Source organism: Trichoderma asperellum, chromosome 5, assembly GCF_020647865.1.
Source record: "Trichoderma asperellum chromosome 5, complete sequence".
NCBI classification, from domain to species: Eukaryota; Fungi; Ascomycota; class Sordariomycetes; order Hypocreales; family Hypocreaceae; genus Trichoderma; species Trichoderma asperellum.
This window is the reverse complement of record NC_089419.1, coordinates 645,447-665,602: the sequence shown is the minus strand read 5'-3', so window position 1 is coordinate 665,602 and position 20,156 is coordinate 645,447. Positions and strand designations below refer to the sequence as shown.

The 20,156-nt window shown below is 51.4% G+C and overlaps 8 protein-coding genes across 8 annotated transcripts; 2 read left to right on the top strand and 6 right to left on the bottom strand.

Moving 5' to 3' along the window:
* Positions 1 to 141: 141 nt before the first annotated feature.
* Positions 142 to 2,551, bottom strand: TrAFT101_008378 (uncharacterized protein). The gene is made up of 2 exons (XM_024899800.2): positions 716 to 2,551; positions 142 to 647 (listed from the first exon to the last, which is right to left on the bottom strand). Exons 1-2 carry the CDS (start codon positions 2,215 to 2,217, stop codon positions 302 to 304), a joined length of 1,848 nt encoding a protein of 615 aa, XP_024762209.2. The 5' UTR covers positions 2,218 to 2,551; the 3' UTR covers positions 142 to 301.
* A 347-nt stretch (positions 2,552 to 2,898) lies between these two features.
* Positions 2,899 to 5,250, bottom strand: TrAFT101_008377 (uncharacterized protein). Its single transcript, XM_024910577.2, has 2 exons — positions 4,972 to 5,250; positions 2,899 to 4,897 (listed from the first exon to the last, which is right to left on the bottom strand). The coding sequence occupies exons 1-2, from the start codon at positions 5,066 to 5,068 to the stop codon at positions 3,135 to 3,137; spliced, it is 1,860 nt and encodes a 619-aa protein (XP_024762210.1). The 5' UTR covers positions 5,069 to 5,250; the 3' UTR covers positions 2,899 to 3,134.
* Positions 5,251 to 5,563: 313 nt separating this feature from the next.
* Positions 5,564 to 6,694, top strand: HIS3_2 (imidazoleglycerol-phosphate dehydratase). Its single transcript, XM_024899791.2, has 2 exons — positions 5,564 to 5,953; positions 6,031 to 6,694. The coding sequence occupies exons 1-2, from the start codon at positions 5,683 to 5,685 to the stop codon at positions 6,441 to 6,443; spliced, it is 684 nt and encodes a 227-aa protein (XP_024762211.1). The 5' UTR covers positions 5,564 to 5,682; the 3' UTR covers positions 6,444 to 6,694.
* TrAFT101_008375 (uncharacterized protein) lies at positions 6,692 to 8,176 on the bottom strand. Its single transcript, XM_024902473.2, has 2 exons — positions 7,688 to 8,176; positions 6,692 to 7,625 (listed from the first exon to the last, which is right to left on the bottom strand). The coding sequence occupies exons 1-2, from the start codon at positions 8,113 to 8,115 to the stop codon at positions 6,710 to 6,712; spliced, it is 1,344 nt and encodes a 447-aa protein (XP_024762212.1). The 5' UTR covers positions 8,116 to 8,176; the 3' UTR covers positions 6,692 to 6,709.
* Positions 8,177 to 9,737: 1,561 nt separating this feature from the next.
* On the top strand, positions 9,738 to 11,565 carry TrAFT101_008374 (uncharacterized protein). The gene is made up of 2 exons (XM_024899779.2): positions 9,738 to 10,559; positions 10,623 to 11,565. The coding sequence occupies exons 1-2, from the start codon at positions 10,014 to 10,016 to the stop codon at positions 11,436 to 11,438; spliced, it is 1,362 nt and encodes a 453-aa protein (XP_024762214.2). The 5' UTR covers positions 9,738 to 10,013; the 3' UTR covers positions 11,439 to 11,565.
* TrAFT101_008373 (uncharacterized protein) lies at positions 11,555 to 12,484 on the bottom strand. The gene is made up of 2 exons (XM_024907979.2): positions 12,229 to 12,484; positions 11,555 to 12,143 (listed from the first exon to the last, which is right to left on the bottom strand). The coding sequence occupies exons 1-2, from the start codon at positions 12,458 to 12,460 to the stop codon at positions 11,917 to 11,919; spliced, it is 459 nt and encodes a 152-aa protein (XP_024762215.2). The 5' UTR covers positions 12,461 to 12,484; the 3' UTR covers positions 11,555 to 11,916.
* A 620-nt stretch (positions 12,485 to 13,104) lies between these two features.
* Positions 13,105 to 14,069, bottom strand: GCH1_2 (GTP cyclohydrolase 1; the record flags this gene model as incomplete). Its single annotated transcript, XM_024906636.1, has 2 exons — positions 13,105 to 13,924; positions 13,990 to 14,069. The coding sequence occupies 2 exons, from the start codon at positions 14,067 to 14,069 to the stop codon at positions 13,105 to 13,107; spliced, it is 900 nt and encodes a 299-aa protein (XP_024762216.1).
* A 470-nt stretch (positions 14,070 to 14,539) lies between these two features.
* TrAFT101_008371 (uncharacterized protein) lies at positions 14,540 to 20,006 on the bottom strand (the record flags this gene model as incomplete). Its single annotated transcript, XM_024899894.1, has 3 exons — positions 14,540 to 14,723; positions 14,786 to 16,926; positions 16,986 to 20,006. The coding sequence occupies 3 exons, from the start codon at positions 20,004 to 20,006 to the stop codon at positions 14,540 to 14,542; spliced, it is 5,346 nt and encodes a 1,781-aa protein (XP_024762217.1).
* Positions 20,007 to 20,156: the final 150 nt, after the last annotated feature.

Sequence of the window (20,156 nt, the reverse complement as noted above, 5' to 3'; positions counted from 1 at the left end):
TTAGATGTGATGCCACTATGACGATCCCATGATGGCGGTCAGCTGGACAGCTCGGCTCAGCCCAGCTGGACACTAATTTTTAATTTGCAGCAGCCAAAAATCTTAATACAACGTATTGTTTACTATATTTTCTAACTGTTTACCATTTTCAGCAATTTTTCTTAGCTATTCTTATTTATGAGCTCCTTTCCAATATCATACAAACTAGACACAATATAAAACCTCTTGAAGCCAAATCACAAAATATACACGAAATCTCCAAAAAAAAAAGTGATGTTCCTCAAAAAGCCAAAACATCAGCTTACTGAATCTCACCAAGCGGCCCTTCATACACGTTATGCGGGTGATTCATCGCAAGCGGCCACACGTCGAACAAATGCTGCGTCTGCGTCTTGACAAGAGCGCCAAGATCGTCCCAGAGAATGCTTCCAAGCACACGCACGACACCACTATAGCCCGGCGACTCCTCTGAACGCTCATCATCAACTTCATTGGGATCGAAATCAGCATCAATGGCCATGACGAATCCGCCCTGTTCCGGTGTTGGGTGGAGATAGGAGTCGATGACGCCCTTGTCTGCACCAAGGAGGATATCACTGAGGACACCAGATGGGAAGTCTGCTGATTCACGGAACTCTTGGAATTTACTATAAGATGTGCACCTGATTAGTCCATGGTTCCTCGTAAACGAAAGGGTGTGCAGGTCAATACGTACGTTCTAAGGGCATCAACATCGTCATCAGCGACGTCCAAATCCTTAGCATCTAGCCAATGGACCACCGAACGTCCTCTAATATTGTCGATTCCATTCAGCTCATGGCCCCAATTCTCCACATCAGCCTCGAATTTGGTCTTGAACAGCTCCCACTCTTCATCCGTGTGATCGTGGGAAAGGCGGTACGCCACGAAGCCCCATTCAAAGTTATTCGGCGTACTGAGATATCGGTTCGCCATTTCCACCCAGAGTGGACACCCCAAAGGTACTGGCGGTCCTCGAAGTTCTAATCTTGTCTTCTCTTGAGCTGTGACTTGGCTATAAGCACTCTGTGCAGTATTTGACATCAGATCAAAGCCAGTTGGCAGGCCGGGCTCAGGGGGTTGATCGGTTGGACGTTCGTGGCCGAGCCACAGCTCAGTCCGTGAAAGATATTTTAGTCTCAAGTAGTAATCGCCCTTCCTAGCGTGCGTGTTCGCCGAGAAGGTGATGGGTTCCGTGCGATACGGCTCGTTGGCACCAGGGCGTGGCGGCGCATCGTCCTGCGAACGAAGGCTTTCTCCTTCATATCCATCCATCGGCAGAAAGATGCCTGAATCAGCTTGGGCTGCATTTTCCAACAGATCATGAAGCTTGTTTGTCAAATCCCACTGCTGCGGGTCAGGCCCAAGCCCAGTTGACGAGGTATTTGTCTCGAGCTCTTTAAGGATAGGGCGGCGGAGACGATCAACGCTGTCTATAACCCAGCGGTGGGCGTGTAGAGAGACAGAGTTGAAGTGGGCCTTGATATACTCATGCCATCTTGCCGCAATTTGAACCTCTGGTTTCTGCTCCAGCCTATTCTTGGCATTGAGCGCATCTTCGAAATGGCGTAAATGTCCCCACATTAGGTTATAAGTCTCTCGAAGAGCAGCCTTGATCGGGGGAAGATTCAGATAGTGAAACACGTTTGTCACACCGGCAATATACTGGCAGGCCGCGTGGAAGTTTTGCGGAGAGTCGAGGGAAAGGTCTTTCCAGCGCCTCTCAGAAAGGGGCATGATGCCTTCCCATATCCGCGACTTCATTGCGTGAAGCCCCTTTTCTATGGGCACCAAACGCGATCCATCCTCATGAGAGCCAATGCGAATCATGAGTTGCTGTATAAGAATATCATGGCTGGCGTCATATGGAGCCGGCGCCCAGGTTGCCATGGGCTGCTGCATCAGCACAACAACCTCCTCGGAGAGTGGCGGAAAGGCTGACTTGGAACCATCGGAAAGAATTCCAAACGTCATGGACTCGAGAAAATGGGGGATTGTTTGCGGCTCCATTATTCTGTCCACAATCCAAAGCTTCCCGTCGCGCGCACTCTCGGGCGTGTCTGGTTGCAGGATAAGGTCATGAGCTCCAGACGGCGTGTTGCGCCGAGCGATGCGGTTGTTTTGGAGCTGGCCCGAGAATGGAAACCCATTGCGACTCAGCAGCAGATCAAGATTCAGCAGAATGTTTCCCATGTTCATCTTGAAAGACGAGTGCAGCTACAACGCAAGCCGCCAGCGAAAGATGTTCAGAGTTTCAGTTTCTTTCAGGGATATCGGCTCAGCGCATGTATGAGGCCGTCAATGGGCCGAGGAAGCCAAAAGCGAGAGGATTGAAAATCTTACAACTAACAATGGCATAAAAGAGAGAGGAAGGAATGGAAGCCACAAGCCCAATGATGGAAACTAATGGAGGGAAAACGAGGAGATGAAGCGCATTTTTATGTCTTCGGAGCCAAACCGTGAAGTTGGCATCTCGAACGACCAAGTGGGACAGCTAACTTTAGTGGTCGCAGTGGCTGCCTGGCCTGCCTAGAGCACGCGAGCTTTACCGAGCAGAAGGGAAGCTATTACAAGTTAGCGCAATTGAATACCGCTATTGAAACAGGCTAATGGCTTGAATGATAGTGGACGGCAAAAGACTTCCGTTGTATTCAACGACTCTTCGCAACCAACCACTTACGGAACTCAAAGCACGAAGTATGTAGATGGATGCCCCCCCATATCTATTGTTCTTGGACAGATGATGGGATCTGCAGCGCATACCCACTTGCAGCCTCAAACGGGACAACCTATTCCGATCTTGATCTTCAAAGCGCAGCAAGTATCCACTGCTAGTCAAAACGATTAGCCCCATAACGGCAGACAGGTTCATAATAGTACGTCGGTAACAAAAGCCAATGATTACTGCCAAATTTATTCATGCATGCAATTTGTTCTAATCAATCCCTTGACTGTCTTCAAACAGCCTTCAAAACAAAACAAAACAAGGCACCGTAAGCAGACAAAACACCGTAAGCAGACAAAACTCAATCGCCAAAACGCCGCAGGTTAGCCACGCTGACTCCCGCAACTTCATCCATGCCCCGATTCAAGCCCCGATGTACGCAATACGCCTCCTAGGCTTCGTCATCATTGTCATCAGTCATATCCATTCCGGTCTCTTCCCGTTCTTCCTCATCATCAATCAACATTGTCCGCCGTCTGCCGAGCCTGCCTTTCCCCTTGTCCATTGTTCCGCGGCCTGTCCTTTTGCCATTGACTTTGTGCGACGCTTCAAGTTTCCTCCTTTCCAGGTGTTGCTCGAAATCCGCCAAGTCTTCAGCTTCGTCCTCTGCAGCGCCATCCACCAAAGCCGTCTCTTCCAACGCCTTGTTCAAGAGCTCTGTTGCGATACTGTCTTGGGGGTGGATGGCCAGGGCCTCATGGAGGACAACAACAGCCTCCTGTGGCCTGTTCTGTTCCATCAAAATAAGACCCTTGGCACTAAAAATGGCGGCATCCTTCCCGCCTGCCCGTAATACTTCGTCGAATTCTGCCAGCGCACGGTTGAAATGACGCAGTCGGCGAAATGCATGGCCCAAATTTGTCCTCGCCGCAAGCCATGCTGATGGCTCACTATCATTTTCGTCGGCCACCTTGAGGGCAGCTGTAAAGTACTGGATGGCCTCTTTTGGCTTGTCCTGATGATACTTGACGATGCCCATCTCGTTCAGAAGCAGCGGATCTGACTTGCACAGCCCGTAGGCAGTCTTTAAAAACTCTTCAGCAATTGTCATATTGTTCAAAGCATGGTTTTGCATGCCGAGGAAGATCTGCGGTAGATGAGTGCCCATGAAGAGGCGTGCCGCGGTCGAGTAGGCTGAAATGGCCTGATCGTGCTCTCCTTCCTCGGCAAACGTGTGTGCAAACCCGATCCAGGCCGGGCCAAAATGTGCGTCCATCATGCTCGCTTTGCTAAAATACCGCCTGGCTTCTGCAATCTTCTTGATGCTAAAGTAGTAAATGCCCACCGCCAACCATGTACACGGCTCCTCAGGGTGGCTATCTGCCAGATCGTGGGCTATCAGGAATAACAGATTCTTCATCTTGAGCTCGTATAGACACGCCAAGTGCACGGGGTATATGGCGAAGTTGTATTTGTCTTCTTCTAGGATGGCATTGGTAATGGTCAGGGCATCTCGGTATCGGCATTGTGTATATAACAAGTCGGCTCGAGCAAGCTGCAGGTCAGGATTAGCGGCCAGCTGATAGTGCGTTGACAGCGAGTCGTATGCCGTGTCGAATGCAGCGGGATTCCTGTATTTGGACAGTCGTGTCGTGTAGAGCATCTTTGTGAATTCGGCCGCCTCCTGGGAAGACTTGGGGTCTCCCGATAGATGTATTGAGTCAAAATCTAGGCTGTCAAGGAATTGCCACTCTTCGTCCGGCGACAGAAGCGAATTCTTCATCAACTGCTGGAAGGCTTCGAAGCATTGCACATCAATCCTCACGGCGTCCTTGTAACATTCCTTGGCTCTGTCAAAGGCGTTTTGCTTCGCATAGCAAATGCCCCGGAGGAAGCACATAGCCGCCTCGAATCGTCGGGTTGCTGCCTCTTCGTCCCCCGCATCGTCGTCTCGTCTGCGTCCGCCTCGAGGCTGGGCTGAAGCTTTCCGCTTATTACTCGGGCCATTGGATATCAGGTGTGTCGGATTGCGCTCTCCAAGGACAGCTAAAGCTTCTTCGAATCGTGACTGTTTGATCAGGCAGTGGCCAGCGAGATAACGGCAGGCTGGGTTGCGGCTGATGAGGTCTTGTTTGGAGAGGAACGCTTGGGCTCGCGTGTAGTTTCCGGTCGCAAAATGAACTTGGGCTAGCCAGAAGGCATCGTTGTCGTCATCTGCGAATCGGTAATTTCACGTATTAGTCCAGGCATCCCAGCCAAAGTAAAAGAGCGTTGTGTTTGCCACGGACGAGTTAAAGCCAGCAGCTTGTCTCCAATAAAGATGGCCGACTCATATTGCGCTTTGTTGAGGGCATCCTGTCTCCAATCCCTCAGAAACTTCTCCATCTTCTAGCATCGATCGGAACGTTGCATGAGGAGGACGGGTCCCAAAAAGAATCAAATACGAAAGCAAAGAAGAAGAGAAAGAGGGAAAAGAAACCAGTATAGGGTGAGGATTCAGCAGGGTGGCATGGCGGGATGTTTGGCGGATAAGGTAGCGATATCGACTATCCAAATCTCGATGTTGACGCGAAAGCTCCAACCTGGAATCTGCCGCGATCCGCGTCCGTAGCACCACAGACCATCTACAGCTGCATTGCAGGGGTGGATAGAGCAAATAGCGGGGTAGCTTCAGTGCATTGGACCCCTCCATGCAGCGAGTTCAGCGAGACCCTGCCCACTGTATGCCATTTCCAGGGCAACAAATTAGTGCTAATGCCACCACTGTAAACAATCTGCCTACCTTGGAGACCACTAGAGGCAAAAAGAGGGAAGAAGAAAAAAAATCCCACCAACCCCGAACTCCGATACAGGAGCGAGACAAATCTTTCTGCCTCTAAGCAAATGACTTAGCCTTAGCATTAGCACGACTCCCATTGGAAGATAAAAAGGTAGCCAATTCTCTTCCAAAACAAAACAAGATTAAAGAAATCAAACGACCGCAGTCAATCTCGCAAACAATGGCTTCTCCCCTCCCCGTCCGTGCTGCGGCCCTGTCCCGCGACACCAACGAGACCTCGATCCAAATCGCCCTCAGCATCGACGGCGGCGAGCTCCCCCAAGATGCCGACCCTCGCCTGCTCGAGGCCACCAGCGCTCACGCCTCGCAGACCAGCAAGTCGCAGGTGATTTCCATCAACACCGGCATTGGCTTCCTGGACCACATGCTCCATGCGCTGGCCAAGCACGCCGGCTGGAGCATGGCGCTGAACTGCAAGGGCGATCTCCATAGTGCGTCATGACATATACTATACCAATCAATGATTTGCATGGGCTGCTCTGCTGACTCTTTTTCTCTTCTCGTCCAGTTGACGACCACCACACTGCCGAGGACTGCTGCATCGCCGTCGGCGCCACCTTTGCCAAGGCCCTCGGTGCCCTCACCGGCGTCGCCCGCTTCGGCTATGCCTACGCCCCTCTCGACGAGGCCCTCTCCCGCGCCGTCGTCGATCTCTCCAACCGCCCGTACACCGTCGTCGACCTGGGCCTCAAGCGCGAGTACCTCGGCCAGCTCAGCTGCGAGATGATCCCCCACTGCCTGCAGAGCTTTGCCCAGGCCGCCCGCATCACCCTGCACGTCGACTGCCTGCGGGGCGACAACGACCACCACAGGGCTGAGAGTGCCTTCAAGGCGCTGGCCGTGGCTATTCGCATGGCTACTACCAGGGTTCAGGGCCGAGAGGGAGAGGTTCCCAGCACCAAGGGCACTTTGAGCGCTTAAAAGAGGAGATATAGAAGAAGAAGAAAAGTAAAAGGGTTGACATAGATAGAGGGAGTTTGGAGTTTGATCACTTTTTTGGATATGTGAATGTTCCGCTATTGCGGTGCGAGTGTCTTGGGAAATTTGACGGTAAACCATATGGGAAAAGCTTTGGAATAGAAATTGAATGAATAGGTAGCTGTGACAAGCCGTAGCATTCATTCATTCACCAAACAAAATGAAACAATAACACAAAATTACTTATTATTCGCCCTATTTTTACATGCCTACGTCCGGTAGTCTCCATTAATCGTAACATAATCGTGACTGAAATCACAAGTCCAGTGGACAATGCTCTTATCACCCGTACCCAGCCTTACCAGAATCTCCAAGTCTTCCATCTCGAGAATCTCACTCGCCCTTTGCTCATCAACATTCTCTGGCTCACCATTCACCAGCAGCTTCAGCTCAGCCGAGCCGTCGGTAGGGACGAAGGACACGCTCGTCCGCTCAGGGATAATCTCAGGGACATCATTAACAGGCTGGCCAGGAGGAGAAATGAGTGCGTAGCCCGCAGCACACAGGATACGGCCCCAGTTGGCATCCTTGCCGTACAGAGCCGTCTTGACGAGAGGGGAGCGGGCAATGGCTCGGGCAATTTCTCGAGAGGCCTCTTCGGAAGCACCATCCACAACGCGGATCGTGACGAACTTGGTGGCTCCCTCGCCATCACGGACGAGGTACTTGGCCAGCTCGGCGGAAAAGTCAGTCAGGAGCTCCTTGAAGGCCTCGTAGTCGGCAGACTGCTCAGACGAAATCTCCTTGCCGCCAGCAGCGCCATTGGCAAGAAGAGCCACGGTATCGTTGGTAGAGGTGTCGCCGTCAATGGTAAGAGCATTGAATGAGCGATCCACCGAGTACTTGAGCAGAGGGTTCATTAGACTAGGCGCAATGGGTGCATCGGTAGCCAAGATGGTGAGCATGGTAGCCAGGTTGGGGGCCATCATGCCGGCACCTTTGGTCATGCCCGCAATGCGGTACTCGACTCCAGGAGACGAAGGCAGCTCAAAGGACCTGGACATGAGCTTGGGAAAGGTGTCGGTGGTGCAGATGGCCTTGGCACAGTCCAGCCAGTGCCTGTGAGACTCTCCAGCATGGTGATAGGCCATGGGGATATGGTCCACAATCTTCTGAATAGGCAGTCTACAAATGCATACAGTCAGTTTATGACAAAATCCTTTGTCTTCAAAAACCGCGTCACCAACCTCTGTCCAATCACGCCCGTGCTCATCACCAGCGTCGAATCGTCGCTGCCAACCCTCTGGTCCGTCGTTCTCGCCATGCTCGCCGCATCCTCCAGCCCTCCGACACCGGTCACGGCATTTGCATTGCCCGAGTTGACAATGACGCTGCGCAGCCCGGCATTGGCCTTGCTCTGGAGAATCCTGCGGCTAAACGTCACCGGCGCCGCCTGGAACTTGTTCTTGGTGAAGACGGCGGCTGCTGAGGCCGGTCTGTCGGACGTGACAAGGGCGAGATCCGGCTTGCTGGTGTTGCCGGGCTTGACGCCGACGAAGACGCCCGAGGCGAGGAAGCCCTTGGGATACGTGCCGGACGTGGGCACGTATTTCAGCTTGGCGGGCGGGATGGCATTGGCGAAGCCGGTGGAATAAGCACGTTTGAATTTGAGCATTTTTTATTTTATTTTTTTAAAGTCAATGTATGACTTGCAAGCTTGGTGGTGTATCAATGGAAAGCTTGTAGGCTGAGAGAGAGTTTTTAGCCTCTGAGCTATATTGGAGCAGCCAACTGCTGCCGTGCTGCTCCATATCTCCCTAGTAGTAATGGGTATGAGTCAAAGTGCAGCCGATATGGGAGATTTTAATCAATGGAGGAGAATTAATTGTAAAAATTTCAAGCACGGAAAGGAGCCTCATCAACATTCATATCATCAGGCCATTGACTGTTTTCTCAGCATATTTGGTTATCACGGGCGTCCTCTGTTGAAAGCAACTCGAATTTTAGCTCGTCCTAGCCACAGCTCATGGACATGGGGCATTATATATATACAAGCGATTTTATACATAGCTAGGTACTACAACCAGGGACCAGGTGCAAGCGTATCAAGTTGCAGAGTGCAGACAATCAATCTCAGCAGAGTCTTGTGCTGCTTCTTATTTTCTTCTCACAATCCCATAACTCTTGAATTGCGCTGCTCAAAACAAAGTGCTCTCATAGACTCTTGCTGGTGGTGCAGCTACCTAATTGCGGCTGGGCCGCTGCCTGCTGCTAGCGTCTCGCTGCCTGCCAGCACTAACAACAAACGCAGCAGACGCCGGCTTATGTAATACCCGCTTCCTGGCCCCACTCTGCCACTATAAAATCTCGTCTGCCCTCCCACATTTTCAACCCTCTTTTCTCTCCTTTCCTTCCCCATCCAAGTGCACGGGCGTTTTCCTTCTCCGTGAAGCGATAAGCTGAGAGAGGAATTTTGCTAGTTGAAAACTATACACTGACCACTCCTGGCTGGGTTCGTCCCGGCCAGGGAATTTTTGGAACCCTACGATTTCCTCTGGTTTTGGATGGAAGCTTTTGTTTATTTCTTTCATTGCGGTTGGTCCCTGGTGGACTGGCGTGAGGAAGGAAGCTGGCTGAGGGAGAGAAAGAGCGAGGAGAGCAGCGGACTGCGTGGAGGATCTATGGGATGCTGCTACTGGCACAGACGACACATGCTATTGGAGGTGATGGAATATGTTGGAATCAGACGCGTGAGAAGACGCGTAGTGGTGATGCTCACTTGAAACCTGTAGAAGAGGGATCTGTTGTGTGGCAAGGCTGCATACTAATGACTGTCCACTGGCGTTCATGTGCACATAGAAGTTAGTCTGTAGCAAGCAAATAAAAGCATACAAGGAAAGGAATCCAGCTAAGATGCTTCAGACGAAGATGGGACAGCGTCCATCTACTCGGCATCGAACATCTACCTCTAGGCAGCTTCAGCCGCACAAAAGATCACGCCGCCCGTACCATTTCGCACCTTGAAGCTCGCTCTGCACTGTAGAGCAGCACCGAGAGGCGCCTGTAGCAGCAGCTGACATTCGTCTCGAGCGCTCAGCCGTGCCACTCGATTATAATCTCAATACTGGAACAAATCTTCTAACATGCAGCAGCCCAGAAAGCTTGTTATAGCATGCAAAGCCCGTAAAGCCAGTTATTCGCTGCGCGCAGCAAAGTTTCGCTGCAGCTCGTCCCAAATCTTAACCTTAGCGCGGGGCATTTCCGCTTCTCGATTTATTTTGCAGTGACTCAAAGACCCCACCTTTCCAACTCTCGCAAGACTTGCTTCGACTTCGCCAGCACCCGCTTCGGACTGCTTTGAGCCGGTATTCCTTTATTCTCGCAGCCTGAATTGTCGGATCCTCCTCTTGCGACGACATCTGAACCCGCGCGATTTCGGTTTCTTAATTCAATCGTTGCCGTCGAGAGCGACTCCGATACACATCCGTCTCTATTCGGTGACTGATACACCAAATCCTCAGCCCAACATCTCGCTTCGACCTCCTCCCTCCCTGTCGCAAACTCTCCCTCCTAATGGCGGCAGAAGGAGGACAGCCCGCGCCCAAAAGCGAGGCCCCAGTAGAGAAGAAGGATCAGGCAGCGCAGGGAGACCAGAAGAAGGCGTCAAAAGACCAGGCCAAGGCCGGCGCAGCAGCTGAACCTGCCGGTGAGAAGAAGCTCTCCGGCGCCGAGCTGAAGAAGAAGGCAAAGGAGGAAAAGGCTGCGAGAAGAGCGGCCGCCAAAGCCACACAGCCCCAACCACCTGCGGGAGCGCCAGCCCAGAGCGACGCAAAGAGCGGCAGCAAACCGAAGCCAAAACAAGATGGAACACAGGCCGGAGCCCAGCATGGAAAGATTCCCGCGCCGCGATCGGCTGCACCAGTGCCAGCAGCGCCCAAGGAAGTGAAGCCGACGATTCCAGATTACTTTAGCCACCTGGCCATGGCAAAGGGCGTCAACATCACCCATGCGGACAAGGACGTCCACCCTGCTGTTCTGCTGCTGGGCCAGCAGATGAGCACCATGGCCATCAGTGATAGCACCACTCGGCTAGAGGCTACCCTCTTGGCCTTCAAAAAGGTAAATAGCTGTACAGTATATGAGGCTTGAGTACTGGTGTGTCAACTAACAAAAAAACCCAAGGTCATTGATTCATACACAACACCTCATGGAACCACCCTCTCTCGACACTTCACCTCCCACGTTCTCAACCCTCAAATTGTCTACCTCACAGCCTGTCGGCCCATGTGCTTCTCCATGGGCAACGCTATCAGGTGGCTTAAGCTTCAGATCAGCAAGATTGATATCGACATGGCCGACTCTGACGCCAAAAAGCTGCTGTGTGAAGCCATCGACAGCTTCATCCACGAGCGCATCACCCTGGCTGATCTCGTCATTGTCAATACGGCAGCCGACATGATTGCCGAAGACGACGTCATCCTCACATATGCGCACCACCACCTCGTAGAGAGGGCCCTCCTCAAAGCCAAGGCCAACGGCAAGCGATTCAAAGTCATCCTCGTCGACGACCCGTTTGAGAGAGTCGGTCTCGGCCACGTCAAGAAGCTGACTGCTGCCGGCATCCCCGTCATCTACTCACCCGACTTTGGCGCCCTGCGCACCAACCTTCAGGAGTCGACTACTGTTCTCGTCGCTGCAGAGGCCATGTTTAGCAACGGAGCCATGTACGCGCGAGCAGGCACTTGCGACGTCGCAACGGCTGCCTTTGACTTGGGCATGCGGGTGACTTCGCTGTGCGAGACGATCAATTTCACGGAGCGTGTGTCGATAGATTCGCTCACGTACAATGAGATTGATCCAGAGAGGAACACGGATGAGGAGTTTAGGCTGCTGTTTGACACGACAAGGGATAAGTCTATTTCGGCTGTGGTGACGGAGCTGGGTATCTGTTCAGCCAAGTCTGTGCCTGCAATTTTGCGAAAACTGGAGGAACTGTAAGAGGAATAGTAAAAGTAAAAGTAAAACAAAAAAATAAAGAAGCATTTATGACGGAATATGAGGCAGGCTGTAGCCAACAAGGCATTAAGCAAAGGATAAAGAAAGAAAGAAAGAAACCAATTCGTGATCTTGAAATTCATACTGAAACTGTGAGCATGACAAATGATCTGTATCATGTGTATCTGCATCTGCATGTATGCGTTTTTGGAAGCCTCTCAATGCATTGAACCCGATAGCTAGCCAATCCAATGACGCATAACATCACATCTCAGCCCACGACTCTCAAACTTGCTCATTTCCATCAATCCAAGACAGAAAAAAAAGATGATCAATTCCGAAATCTTCCGTCGCTCTCCAGCCCATCTTTATGTACAATTCGGATATTTCGCTCTTCTTGTCCTTTCCATCCCATATATGTCCCTTTTATTAAAAATCCCCTCCTTCAAAACACTCTTTTTTTTTTTTTTTTCAAAAACGTTTAAGCCTCCTGTCCCCTCTCAGCATCCCGCTGCGCCTTCCTCGCCCTCTTCTCCAACAAAGCCCTCTTTCGCTCGCCCAGCATCTCCGTCTGTCGGTCGTCCACGCCCTGCAGCCAGTGTCCGAAGCTCGCTCCGCCGAGCGCATAGACGGGGTACGCCCACAGCGAGGAGCGGTTGAAGAAGGGGCGCATCTCAATGCCGACCTGCCAGAAGCGCACGGCCAAGCCTGTGGGGGGAGAGAAAGAGAGTGGTTAGCTTGGATAGCTTCAAAGAGAGATTTTGTCCCGGTGGGGGGGGAGGGAGATACGAACCGAAGCAGCTCCAGAAAGCGACGCGGTGGACCATGATGGATGGAGTGGGAGATTTTGATCTGTGTTGAAAGGAGGAGAGATCGAGGGTCCGGGGATTGGCGTCTTCCCTGGTGGTGTTGGAGAATTGGCCGGTTTTGAGAGCTGGGATGGGCCGTGATGCCTGGGCTATCGGAATTGGGATGATGAGGTTGGACGACCCGCCATTGAGAGGTGGAGTCACGTGGAGAGGCATGTGACTTGGCGTACTGGGCAATGAGATCAACAACAAATAGTCTTGATGCTACTCACGATTATGTTTCGAATAATAATAATCTTATTATAAAAAATTATTAGGTTTATTTATATTATACTCTCATCTCCTTTGCTCTAATACTTTCTCTGTTTTGTTGCCAAAGCAGTTGGGGAAACTCTCCCATGCACTGTAAAGCAAGAGACTTGGACCAAGCTATCGCAACCATATATAGAAGCTACAATTATTCAACCCAAGCTGACCTAGAGAATGTCGGACAAATCCGTTATTTTGCGTGAATTGAAAGCCATGGCATTTCAAATATGACAGCATTAGATAGTCAAATAAACTAAAAGTAACAAGCCCACCCGTTGGGCCAGTAGTAAACATGCTTACTTAGTACGCTGTTCCAGCATGTCTCAGCCAACGACTAACAAGTCAAGACAAAAAAAAAAAAAAGCAAAACACATAAGAACCTCCTTCCAGAAGAAAAAAGAAAAAAAGATCAGCAATTCATTAACATGCAGCTTCTAAATATCACACAGTCAAAGCTAGCTATAGCCAATTAGTCAAAACCCCACGCCCAAGCAAAAGCCCAAAAAAATCCCAAGCCCAAGCAAATAGTACAAGCACCATCCGCACCACCATCACCGTCGATTCACCCCAATCAAGCTCAGAAACTCATTCCGCGTCTTCTCCCGCCTCTCAAAACACCCCAGCACGCAGCTCGTAATCGTCGTGCTGCCCGTCTTCTGCACGCCCCTCATCACCGTGCACAGGTGCGACGACTCCATGACGACGCCCACCCCCTGCGGCGCCAGCACCTCGAAGATCGCATTTGCCACGTCCTTTGTCAGGCGCTCCTGGATCTGCAGCCGGCGCGCAAACATCTCGGCGATGCGCGGCAGCTTGGAGATGCCGATGACGGCGTTGTTGGGGATGTAGCCAATGTGCATCTTGCCCATGAAGGGCACCAGGTGGTGCTCGCACAGCGAGTACACGTCAATGTCCTTGACAATCACCATCTCGTTGTGGCCCTCCTGGAAGATGGCGCCGTTGACAATGTCCGAGATGTTCTCCTGGTAGCCCTTGGTGAAGTCCAGCATGGCCTTTGCGTACCGCTGCGGCGTCGCCAGCAGGCCCTCGCGCTGGGGGTCCTCGCCCACGCACTCCAGCAGCGTCGTCACGGCGCCCTTCATGCGCTCCAGGCGCAGCGCCGCCGCCTCGGGCGTCTCCTTGCGGCGCTGCTGCGTGCCAAAGCTGGGCCGGCTGAGGCCCTCAAAGTCGACGAGCGGGCCGGTTGTCTTGGTCAGCGTCGTGTCCGCGCCCGTGTTCACGTTGCTGCTGCTGTCGCCGTCCACGTCGTCCTTCTTCGCCCGCCGGGCGGCCTTCTTCTTTCTCCGCCGGCGCTTTGCGTCTGGCTGGTCGCGCTCATCGCGTGGGGGCAGGATGATGCTCGGTCGTCGCCTGCAGATGCAGCACCTTGTTAGCGGGAACTGGAGTCTTTGGGGAAATATAGGCGGCCGCCGTACCCTCTGCTGCCTCTGCTGTTGTTCAGGCCCTTCTCGCTGCCAGAAGAACTGTCAATAGCCTGCGCCTCCGATTGATCCATTTTTTCACAGATGCCTGGGATAATGATCAAGTGTAACCAACAACCAATGCGTCGAAAGTTTTTCACTTGCAACTCGAGCTACACCAGCCGACAATCGGCATCGCCTTAGGTAATCAGCTTTTTTAAGATTTAGTATCGAGGCTAACGAATTAAATTGGAGTAAGCAACATGTGAATGGAACTTTTGTTTGAACAAGCAGGCGAGCTTGCTGATAGGAGTTCAGTTCAGTTCTCTATAGTCGGCATCTCATAAACTGCGTGGTATGTATCTAATCGCAAAGGGTAGAGCTGAGTAGTCTATAGAGGCCATTCTAAAGAACCAATTGCCCATCAATCCATCTCCGTCCGTCATCGCGACTTATACGCTGTCTACTTTCACATCGCTCATCTATCATTCGCTGTATCGGTCAAACGCCCAGAAAAAGAGAAACAGACAAATATCAAAACGCCCACACAATACAAATCGTGACATTAGCCAAACATGTAGTCGGCTGCATTCCGCGCTTCTCTATACGAAGGCGGCGGTTCTGAAGGAACCGATTGCCTCTCTGGCGCAGGTCGAGAAGGGAGCTCAGCTGACCGGGACGCACCGCCCTGAGTCCACTGGGCAGTCTTTGCCATCATCTTGCCCATATACTGCTGGATAAACGATTCACTGCAAAACTGTTAGTCAACGACTGGTAATATATTCGAAGCTGTGTCAAGGAGATAACATACGTGTAATAACTGTGATCAGAGTTGTGAGTCGAAACCAAGTTGTGAGCCAACTCGTGGGCCATCACAACCCACCACCAAGTCCCTGCCTCGGCTTTACCAGCCCCGTTTGGCACATCAACCTGTGCCGCGTGCAGCTGGAGGAAGAAGCGCAGGTTGCAAAAGATGCTTCCACCCGTATTGAACGCAATCGTACCGCCTGCCTCATCATAGAATATGTGCAACACTTTTGGCGCCAACGAGTAAACTGCGCCCACTTCCACAAGCAGCGATGCAAATGAGTTGATTGCTGCTAGATTTGCCGACAAAAAGGCTGCTGGATTGGCACTCATATCCTTGGCCACAAAGACTTTCATGCCATTGGAAGCCTCAGCCACAAAGTTGATGTTTTGAGCCGGTTTCTTGTCGCAATATGTTGCCTGTTCCTTGACCTCGTTGACTTGAGGCTCTGAGAAGACTCTGTCGGAGCCGTGCGCCCGGGTTGCATTGACTGCGTTTAGCAGATTCTGTTGCACAACGGCCGGGTTCGTGACTTTGCCATCATCCTTTTGGCCATCCCCATTACCAGCGGCCCCGTCACCCGACGATGGGCCCGCGTTGGTGTTGGAATTGTTGCCCATAAACTGCTCCACCTGTCCTCGGGAGTCGTTCTTCTCGTCATCCTGGGTATCAAATCCAAGTCTACGGCTAAGGTTGGAAAATAGGCCTCTGCTTTTTCTGTTATTGGCAGTTTTATCCTGTGCACTCTCTTCAGGAGAGTCCCATGCTCCCGGCATGGAAGGCGAAGACGCTGGGGATTTAGGCGCCTCTCGTGCAGCTTCGGCTGCCTGTGGAAGTTGCGGGTTCTTGGAACGATCAGACTGGGATTGCTGTGCCCAGTTCTGCTCTCTTTCCCGAATCTGTCTCTGTTCTTCTTCCAACGCCTTGCGCCTTTCCTCTTCCGCGATTCTTGCCTCGGCGGCCTTTGCTCGAAGGATGCGGTCAACGTTGTACCCACGCGACCTCAGTTGGTAAAGATCGAGGGTGAGGAAGGGTTCGAAGAATAGATACGCTTGCTGGTTTGGTCTATCGAGTAGCATTTGACAGATAGCCTGACCAACCTGGTACATGTCCGGCTTTCCGTCGTCAGCCACATACAATACCCATGCTCGGTTGGTGTACGTGGCAGCCGCAGAGCGCCTCTCGGTATGCGTTTGCCTGTGGCCTTGCAAGCTGCGCCGAAGCGCCACTGATCGAACCACTTCCACTGTAAGATTCTTCTCGAGCCACTTCGCATCGTGCTTGATAGCATCCCTGCGGTAGTTGGCATATTCGTACAAAAAAATCTTGGATCTTTCAAGAACATGCTTTTTAAGCGACTCAGCCATTGGCAGTCGTCCTGTGTGAGGCCCAATGCGCACATCTTCTTGAACTATGCTACTAAGCCTCGTCGCACCAAGTTTGAGATAAAAGGTCTCGAGAATGTCCTCCTCAGGAGCACAAATCAAATACTCTTTGAAGAGTCGGTAGCTAATAATGTCGTCCAAAACCACAATTTGGTTAGCAGCGGCAAGTTGATACTGCTTGATCGGAGCTTCTTCTTCGTCCAAATCGTTGCTACCGCCCTTGGACGGTGCCACGAGTTCTTTGTAAGCGAGAAGACACGAGCAGCTCTTCATTTTCCGCCAAAGCTCCTTGTCGCGCTGTAAGGTCGAAGCAGACTCCGCTAAAGATTTGAGCAGATCCAAATACTTCTCAGGGCTCTGTAACACGCTGAGTAGCCTTGCCGGCTCGTTGCACGTCATATATGCAACCTCCACTTTAGTTGGTTCACTCTTCGCGCCGCATTTGAACAAGAATGCATTCCCATCTTGGCCAAAGTCCACAAAGTCGAAAATGTCGCCATATGTGGAAGACGTTCCCAAATATGCCCGCGATGGGCTGATATAAGACGTGTTTGAGCCAGATTTTGCTGATCCGGTGGACCGGTTCACAGGGATAATTGCAGCAGTTCGGAGCTTGACAAGGCTACTTTCTCCAAGCTCGCTAATTCGAGAGGCAAAATAGCTAAAGAGAGTCACAGCGGACTGATAGTTCTTTGGGGGGTTAGCCAACAGACGGTTCACGCACTCAACCATAGGGGGGTCTCGAGCAACGCCGAATTTCTGATATACTATGTTAGATTACATGACGAATTTCTGAGGAGAATGGAAGGGATACATACGTTGGCATGATCATGGAGATCTCGGCTCAGGATCTCAAATCCAAGTACCGACGCTCTCTCATTCGTAAAGCATGCGGCTGGCGTAACCAACTTTGTACTTCCTTGGAGCGGTAGAATGGGTTTGCGGCAGTCGCTGAGATCAAAAGCAGCATATCGATTCGTATGATGATTAGCAATAAAGTAGGTCATAGCCGAAGTTCTCAAGGCCTGATCGCTCGATGACATCATGTCCACCAGCTCAGGAACTGAGGGGAAAGTCCGCAAGCCAAGGACAGCCAGAAAGCGAGCCTCGGGGCTGCTTGGACGAAAGCTGCCAGGAGGCCCGGGCCACTGAATGATGGGCAGTTGGAGGGATCGAAGAGAGTCTTTGGGCTCAAACAGTTCTGAGACCTTGTACAGCTTCGTCGTGGCCTTTGTAGGCTCCATACCCTTGGGTCCTGCCTCAGCAGGACAGATCCTGGATTCTTTCAATTTCTTAAGATCGTCCGAAGGAATATCATTCTGGACAGAGGCAAGGTACTTGATAAGCTCCATATGGCTCCATTTCTTTTGGCCATCCTCTCCCGAGGCATTGAGCAGACGAGTGAAAATGGTCTCCAAGTCAACTGTCTTTCGTACACCAATGGCAGCCAGGAATTTCTCTTTTACCTTCTCGCAGCCTTGGATGACCGGTAAATCGTCAAAAAGCTTCACAGACGCGAAGAATGATTCCGTTGGTTTCTTCATACCCAGCTTGGTCGGTATCATTGGGGTTGGTTGGATAAGGCTTAGCACAGTCCCCCTACTAATCATAGTCATATTCTCCCAGTTTTTGGATAGAACAGTGAGAACAGAAACGGCAAATTTGGACGACCTAGTGACGCTCTCCTCCTCAGGCCTAGAGTTCGTAGTTTCGATGAGGAAACGTAGCCATGGTACAATCTCCAGCGGTTCCCACCCAAGAGCTTCCAACTCAGAAGCACTGATATTCACAATGAGAGCGAATGGCACTGTAGTTGGAGGGACAGGCATACCTGCAGGAATCTTTGCGAGACTGAGATAGTTGCTTATGCTGCCCAGGGCCACGATTTCACCCTGGTCGTTTTCATCGCTGAGAGTGGCAACAGCGACGTCCATAAGAGCGGCTCTGCTTCCCGGGTCAATCTCGCCGGTTAAGCTCTTCTTTCCCGCCCATTTAATGAAGTTGATGGCTTGGGATTTTGTAAGAGCTTTGGCTTCCAACTCCTGTTTAACATCTGTTACAGTTATGTGGGAAATGAGGCCAAAGTCGATGAGTTTCTTTACAAATGGCGCGTTCTTCATCTCTTGAGGCACAATTGGAATGCTATCCACGAATGAACTCAACTCTTCTGAGCCCAGCCGAACTTGTGATGTTTGCAATACACCCCTGCTTGAGTACACTTCGATAGAAGCCTTCTTAAAGCAGGTCCAGAAAGCCTCTTCGATAATCTGGCCGACCTGGCTGCTCGGCGTAGAGTCAACAAAGGTAAATGTCTTCAGGGTATGAAGCGCCTCGGGCATGAATTTGTCAACAATCTCGGCAGATATCTTCTTGCCAGCTTCAGATGATTGTCGGATCCTGCGATCAAGGTCGTCCATCTCGTTGGCAAAGGCTATTCTCGCTATGATACCTGCGGCTCGAAGTAGTTCAACATTCCACGTCCTAACCCAGCGAGCATTCAAGTCGATGGCCTCTCTCTCCACAGTGGGGATTACAGAGGGAGCGGAAATATGCATGCCGGCGCCTGTAGTCTGCATGGTAGGGAAGCCGATAAAGATACGGCCGCCCGGCTTTTTGCTTGGAAGCACAGAAGCAAATACGTCTATTGCTTTGGCAAAAGCGCCGCTTTCAGTCGATGAGCTATTGGAAGCTTCAGCCTCGTCATATGACGTGGTGAGAATAGATATCTTTGTAGTTTTTGGAGGAGGCTTCTTGGTAGCACGCTCAAGCTCAGCCGAAAAAGAAGAGGATACGTGAGTCTTGATACTGGCAGTGGTAGCTCTAAGGAATATTGTGGCGGTGTTCAATTTGGTAACATCTTCGGTAATCTTTGTCTGTGCCTGGCTCTCTTCTGCCTGCTGCTTAGTCTTCAGGAGACTGCTATTTGATGCAGTTGCGGTGAATCTGGCAAAGAAGGACTTGAGTGAGGGCGCATCGTTTGAACCATACGAGTCTGAGGATTTCGTCGTAGATGCTGCTGCTTGCGGCTTCCATCCAACCGCATTCATGAAAGATGCGTCAATCTGAGTGCTTGTACGACCTACACTTGCTACTTTCATGATGTTGTCCTTTGTCCGAGATTCTAGGTCACGAGGCAAGGTCAGGTCAACACTTGGCGATGTCTTCTTGTGAAGAGACAAAATCAGATGATCGTCTATCCAAAACTCCATCTTCTCCAACGCAACGAACGTCAGACTCGTGGCCAGAAACTGGCTTATAGACAGCAGATTCGGCATGGGAGTCGTCGTATTTCTATAGTCTAGCACAAACGCAGTATAGGGCGATGATTTATCTTCAGGCAGATGTGACTTCTTTGTAAACAGAGAGTTTCCCTTCCAGTAGAAAGCCATGGCCTCGCTTCCAGAGCTAACAAAGGGTTCCTCGCAATCGGCAAAGACGCTGTAGAAGCCAACGCCAAACGCTCCAATCTTGGTTTCGTCGGGGTTTCCTTCGGCGATTCTCTTGAGGCGCCCCCAGTCAGTCTTTGTGAAAGGCTGGCCATCGTTCTGGACAACCAGTCGCCGCAGCGTATGGTTGGCTATCGTGTGCTTCAGCAACTCGGATCGGTTCGCATTGCTGGGAAGAGGAACGCTTGTCGACGGATGCGTCTCCCACTTGATCGAGACAGTCGTGGCTTGCGCATCGGCGGCGTTCTGTATGAGCTCTCGCAGAGTTGTCCACTCTCCCGAATATCGAGCCAGTACTTTGTCGATCAGAGCGCGGGTATCGACGGTAACAGCCTCTTCGTCTTCGCCGTCTCGCAGAGCGGCTGCCCGGAGGCTCGAATAATCCATCGCCATGGTTGGAGACGGGCAGTGATCGTATTCGACTTTTAGATTCAAAAGTACATGTTGCTGTCCTTCGTTACGCAGTAGCGAGTGTGTCGTAAAGGGGAATCCCAGTCTTGTACGTTAAAGGGACAAGCTGACCCAACCGAGGTTTGGAGACGC

Excerpts from the sequence above, each read along its gene's own strand:
- TrAFT101_008378 (XM_024899800.2), bottom strand. The coding sequence starts at position 2,217 with ATGAACATGGGAAACATTCTGCTGAATCTTGATCTGCTGCTGAGTCGC. Across the intron at positions 648-715 it reads GATGTTGATGCCCTTAGAAC|TAAATTCCAAGAGTTCCGTG; the intron begins GTACGTATTGAC and ends CACATCTTATAG.
- TrAFT101_008377 (XM_024910577.2), bottom strand. The coding sequence starts at position 5,068 with ATGGAGAAGTTTCTGAGGGATTGGAGACAGGATGCCCTCAACAAAGCG. Across the intron at positions 4,898-4,971 it reads CAAGCTGCTGGCTTTAACTC|ATGACGACAACGATGCCTTC; the intron begins GTCCGTGGCAAA and ends ACCGATTCGCAG.
- HIS3_2 (XM_024899791.2), top strand. The coding sequence starts at position 5,683 with ATGGCTTCTCCCCTCCCCGTCCGTGCTGCGGCCCTGTCCCGCGACACC. Across the intron at positions 5,954-6,030 it reads CTGCAAGGGCGATCTCCATA|TTGACGACCACCACACTGCC; the intron begins GTGCGTCATGAC and ends CTTCTCGTCCAG.
- TrAFT101_008375 (XM_024902473.2), bottom strand. The coding sequence starts at position 8,115 with ATGCTCAAATTCAAACGTGCTTATTCCACCGGCTTCGCCAATGCCATC. Across the intron at positions 7,626-7,687 it reads ACGGGCGTGATTGGACAGAG|ACTGCCTATTCAGAAGATTG; the intron begins GTTGGTGACGCG and ends ATGCATTTGTAG.
- TrAFT101_008374 (XM_024899779.2), top strand. The coding sequence starts at position 10,014 with ATGGCGGCAGAAGGAGGACAGCCCGCGCCCAAAAGCGAGGCCCCAGTA. Across the intron at positions 10,560-10,622 it reads CCCTCTTGGCCTTCAAAAAG|GTCATTGATTCATACACAAC; the intron begins GTAAATAGCTGT and ends AAAAAACCCAAG.
- TrAFT101_008373 (XM_024907979.2), bottom strand. The coding sequence starts at position 12,460 with ATGCCTCTCCACGTGACTCCACCTCTCAATGGCGGGTCGTCCAACCTC. Across the intron at positions 12,144-12,228 it reads CGCTTTCTGGAGCTGCTTCG|GCTTGGCCGTGCGCTTCTGG; the intron begins GTTCGTATCTCC and ends CTCCCCCCACAG.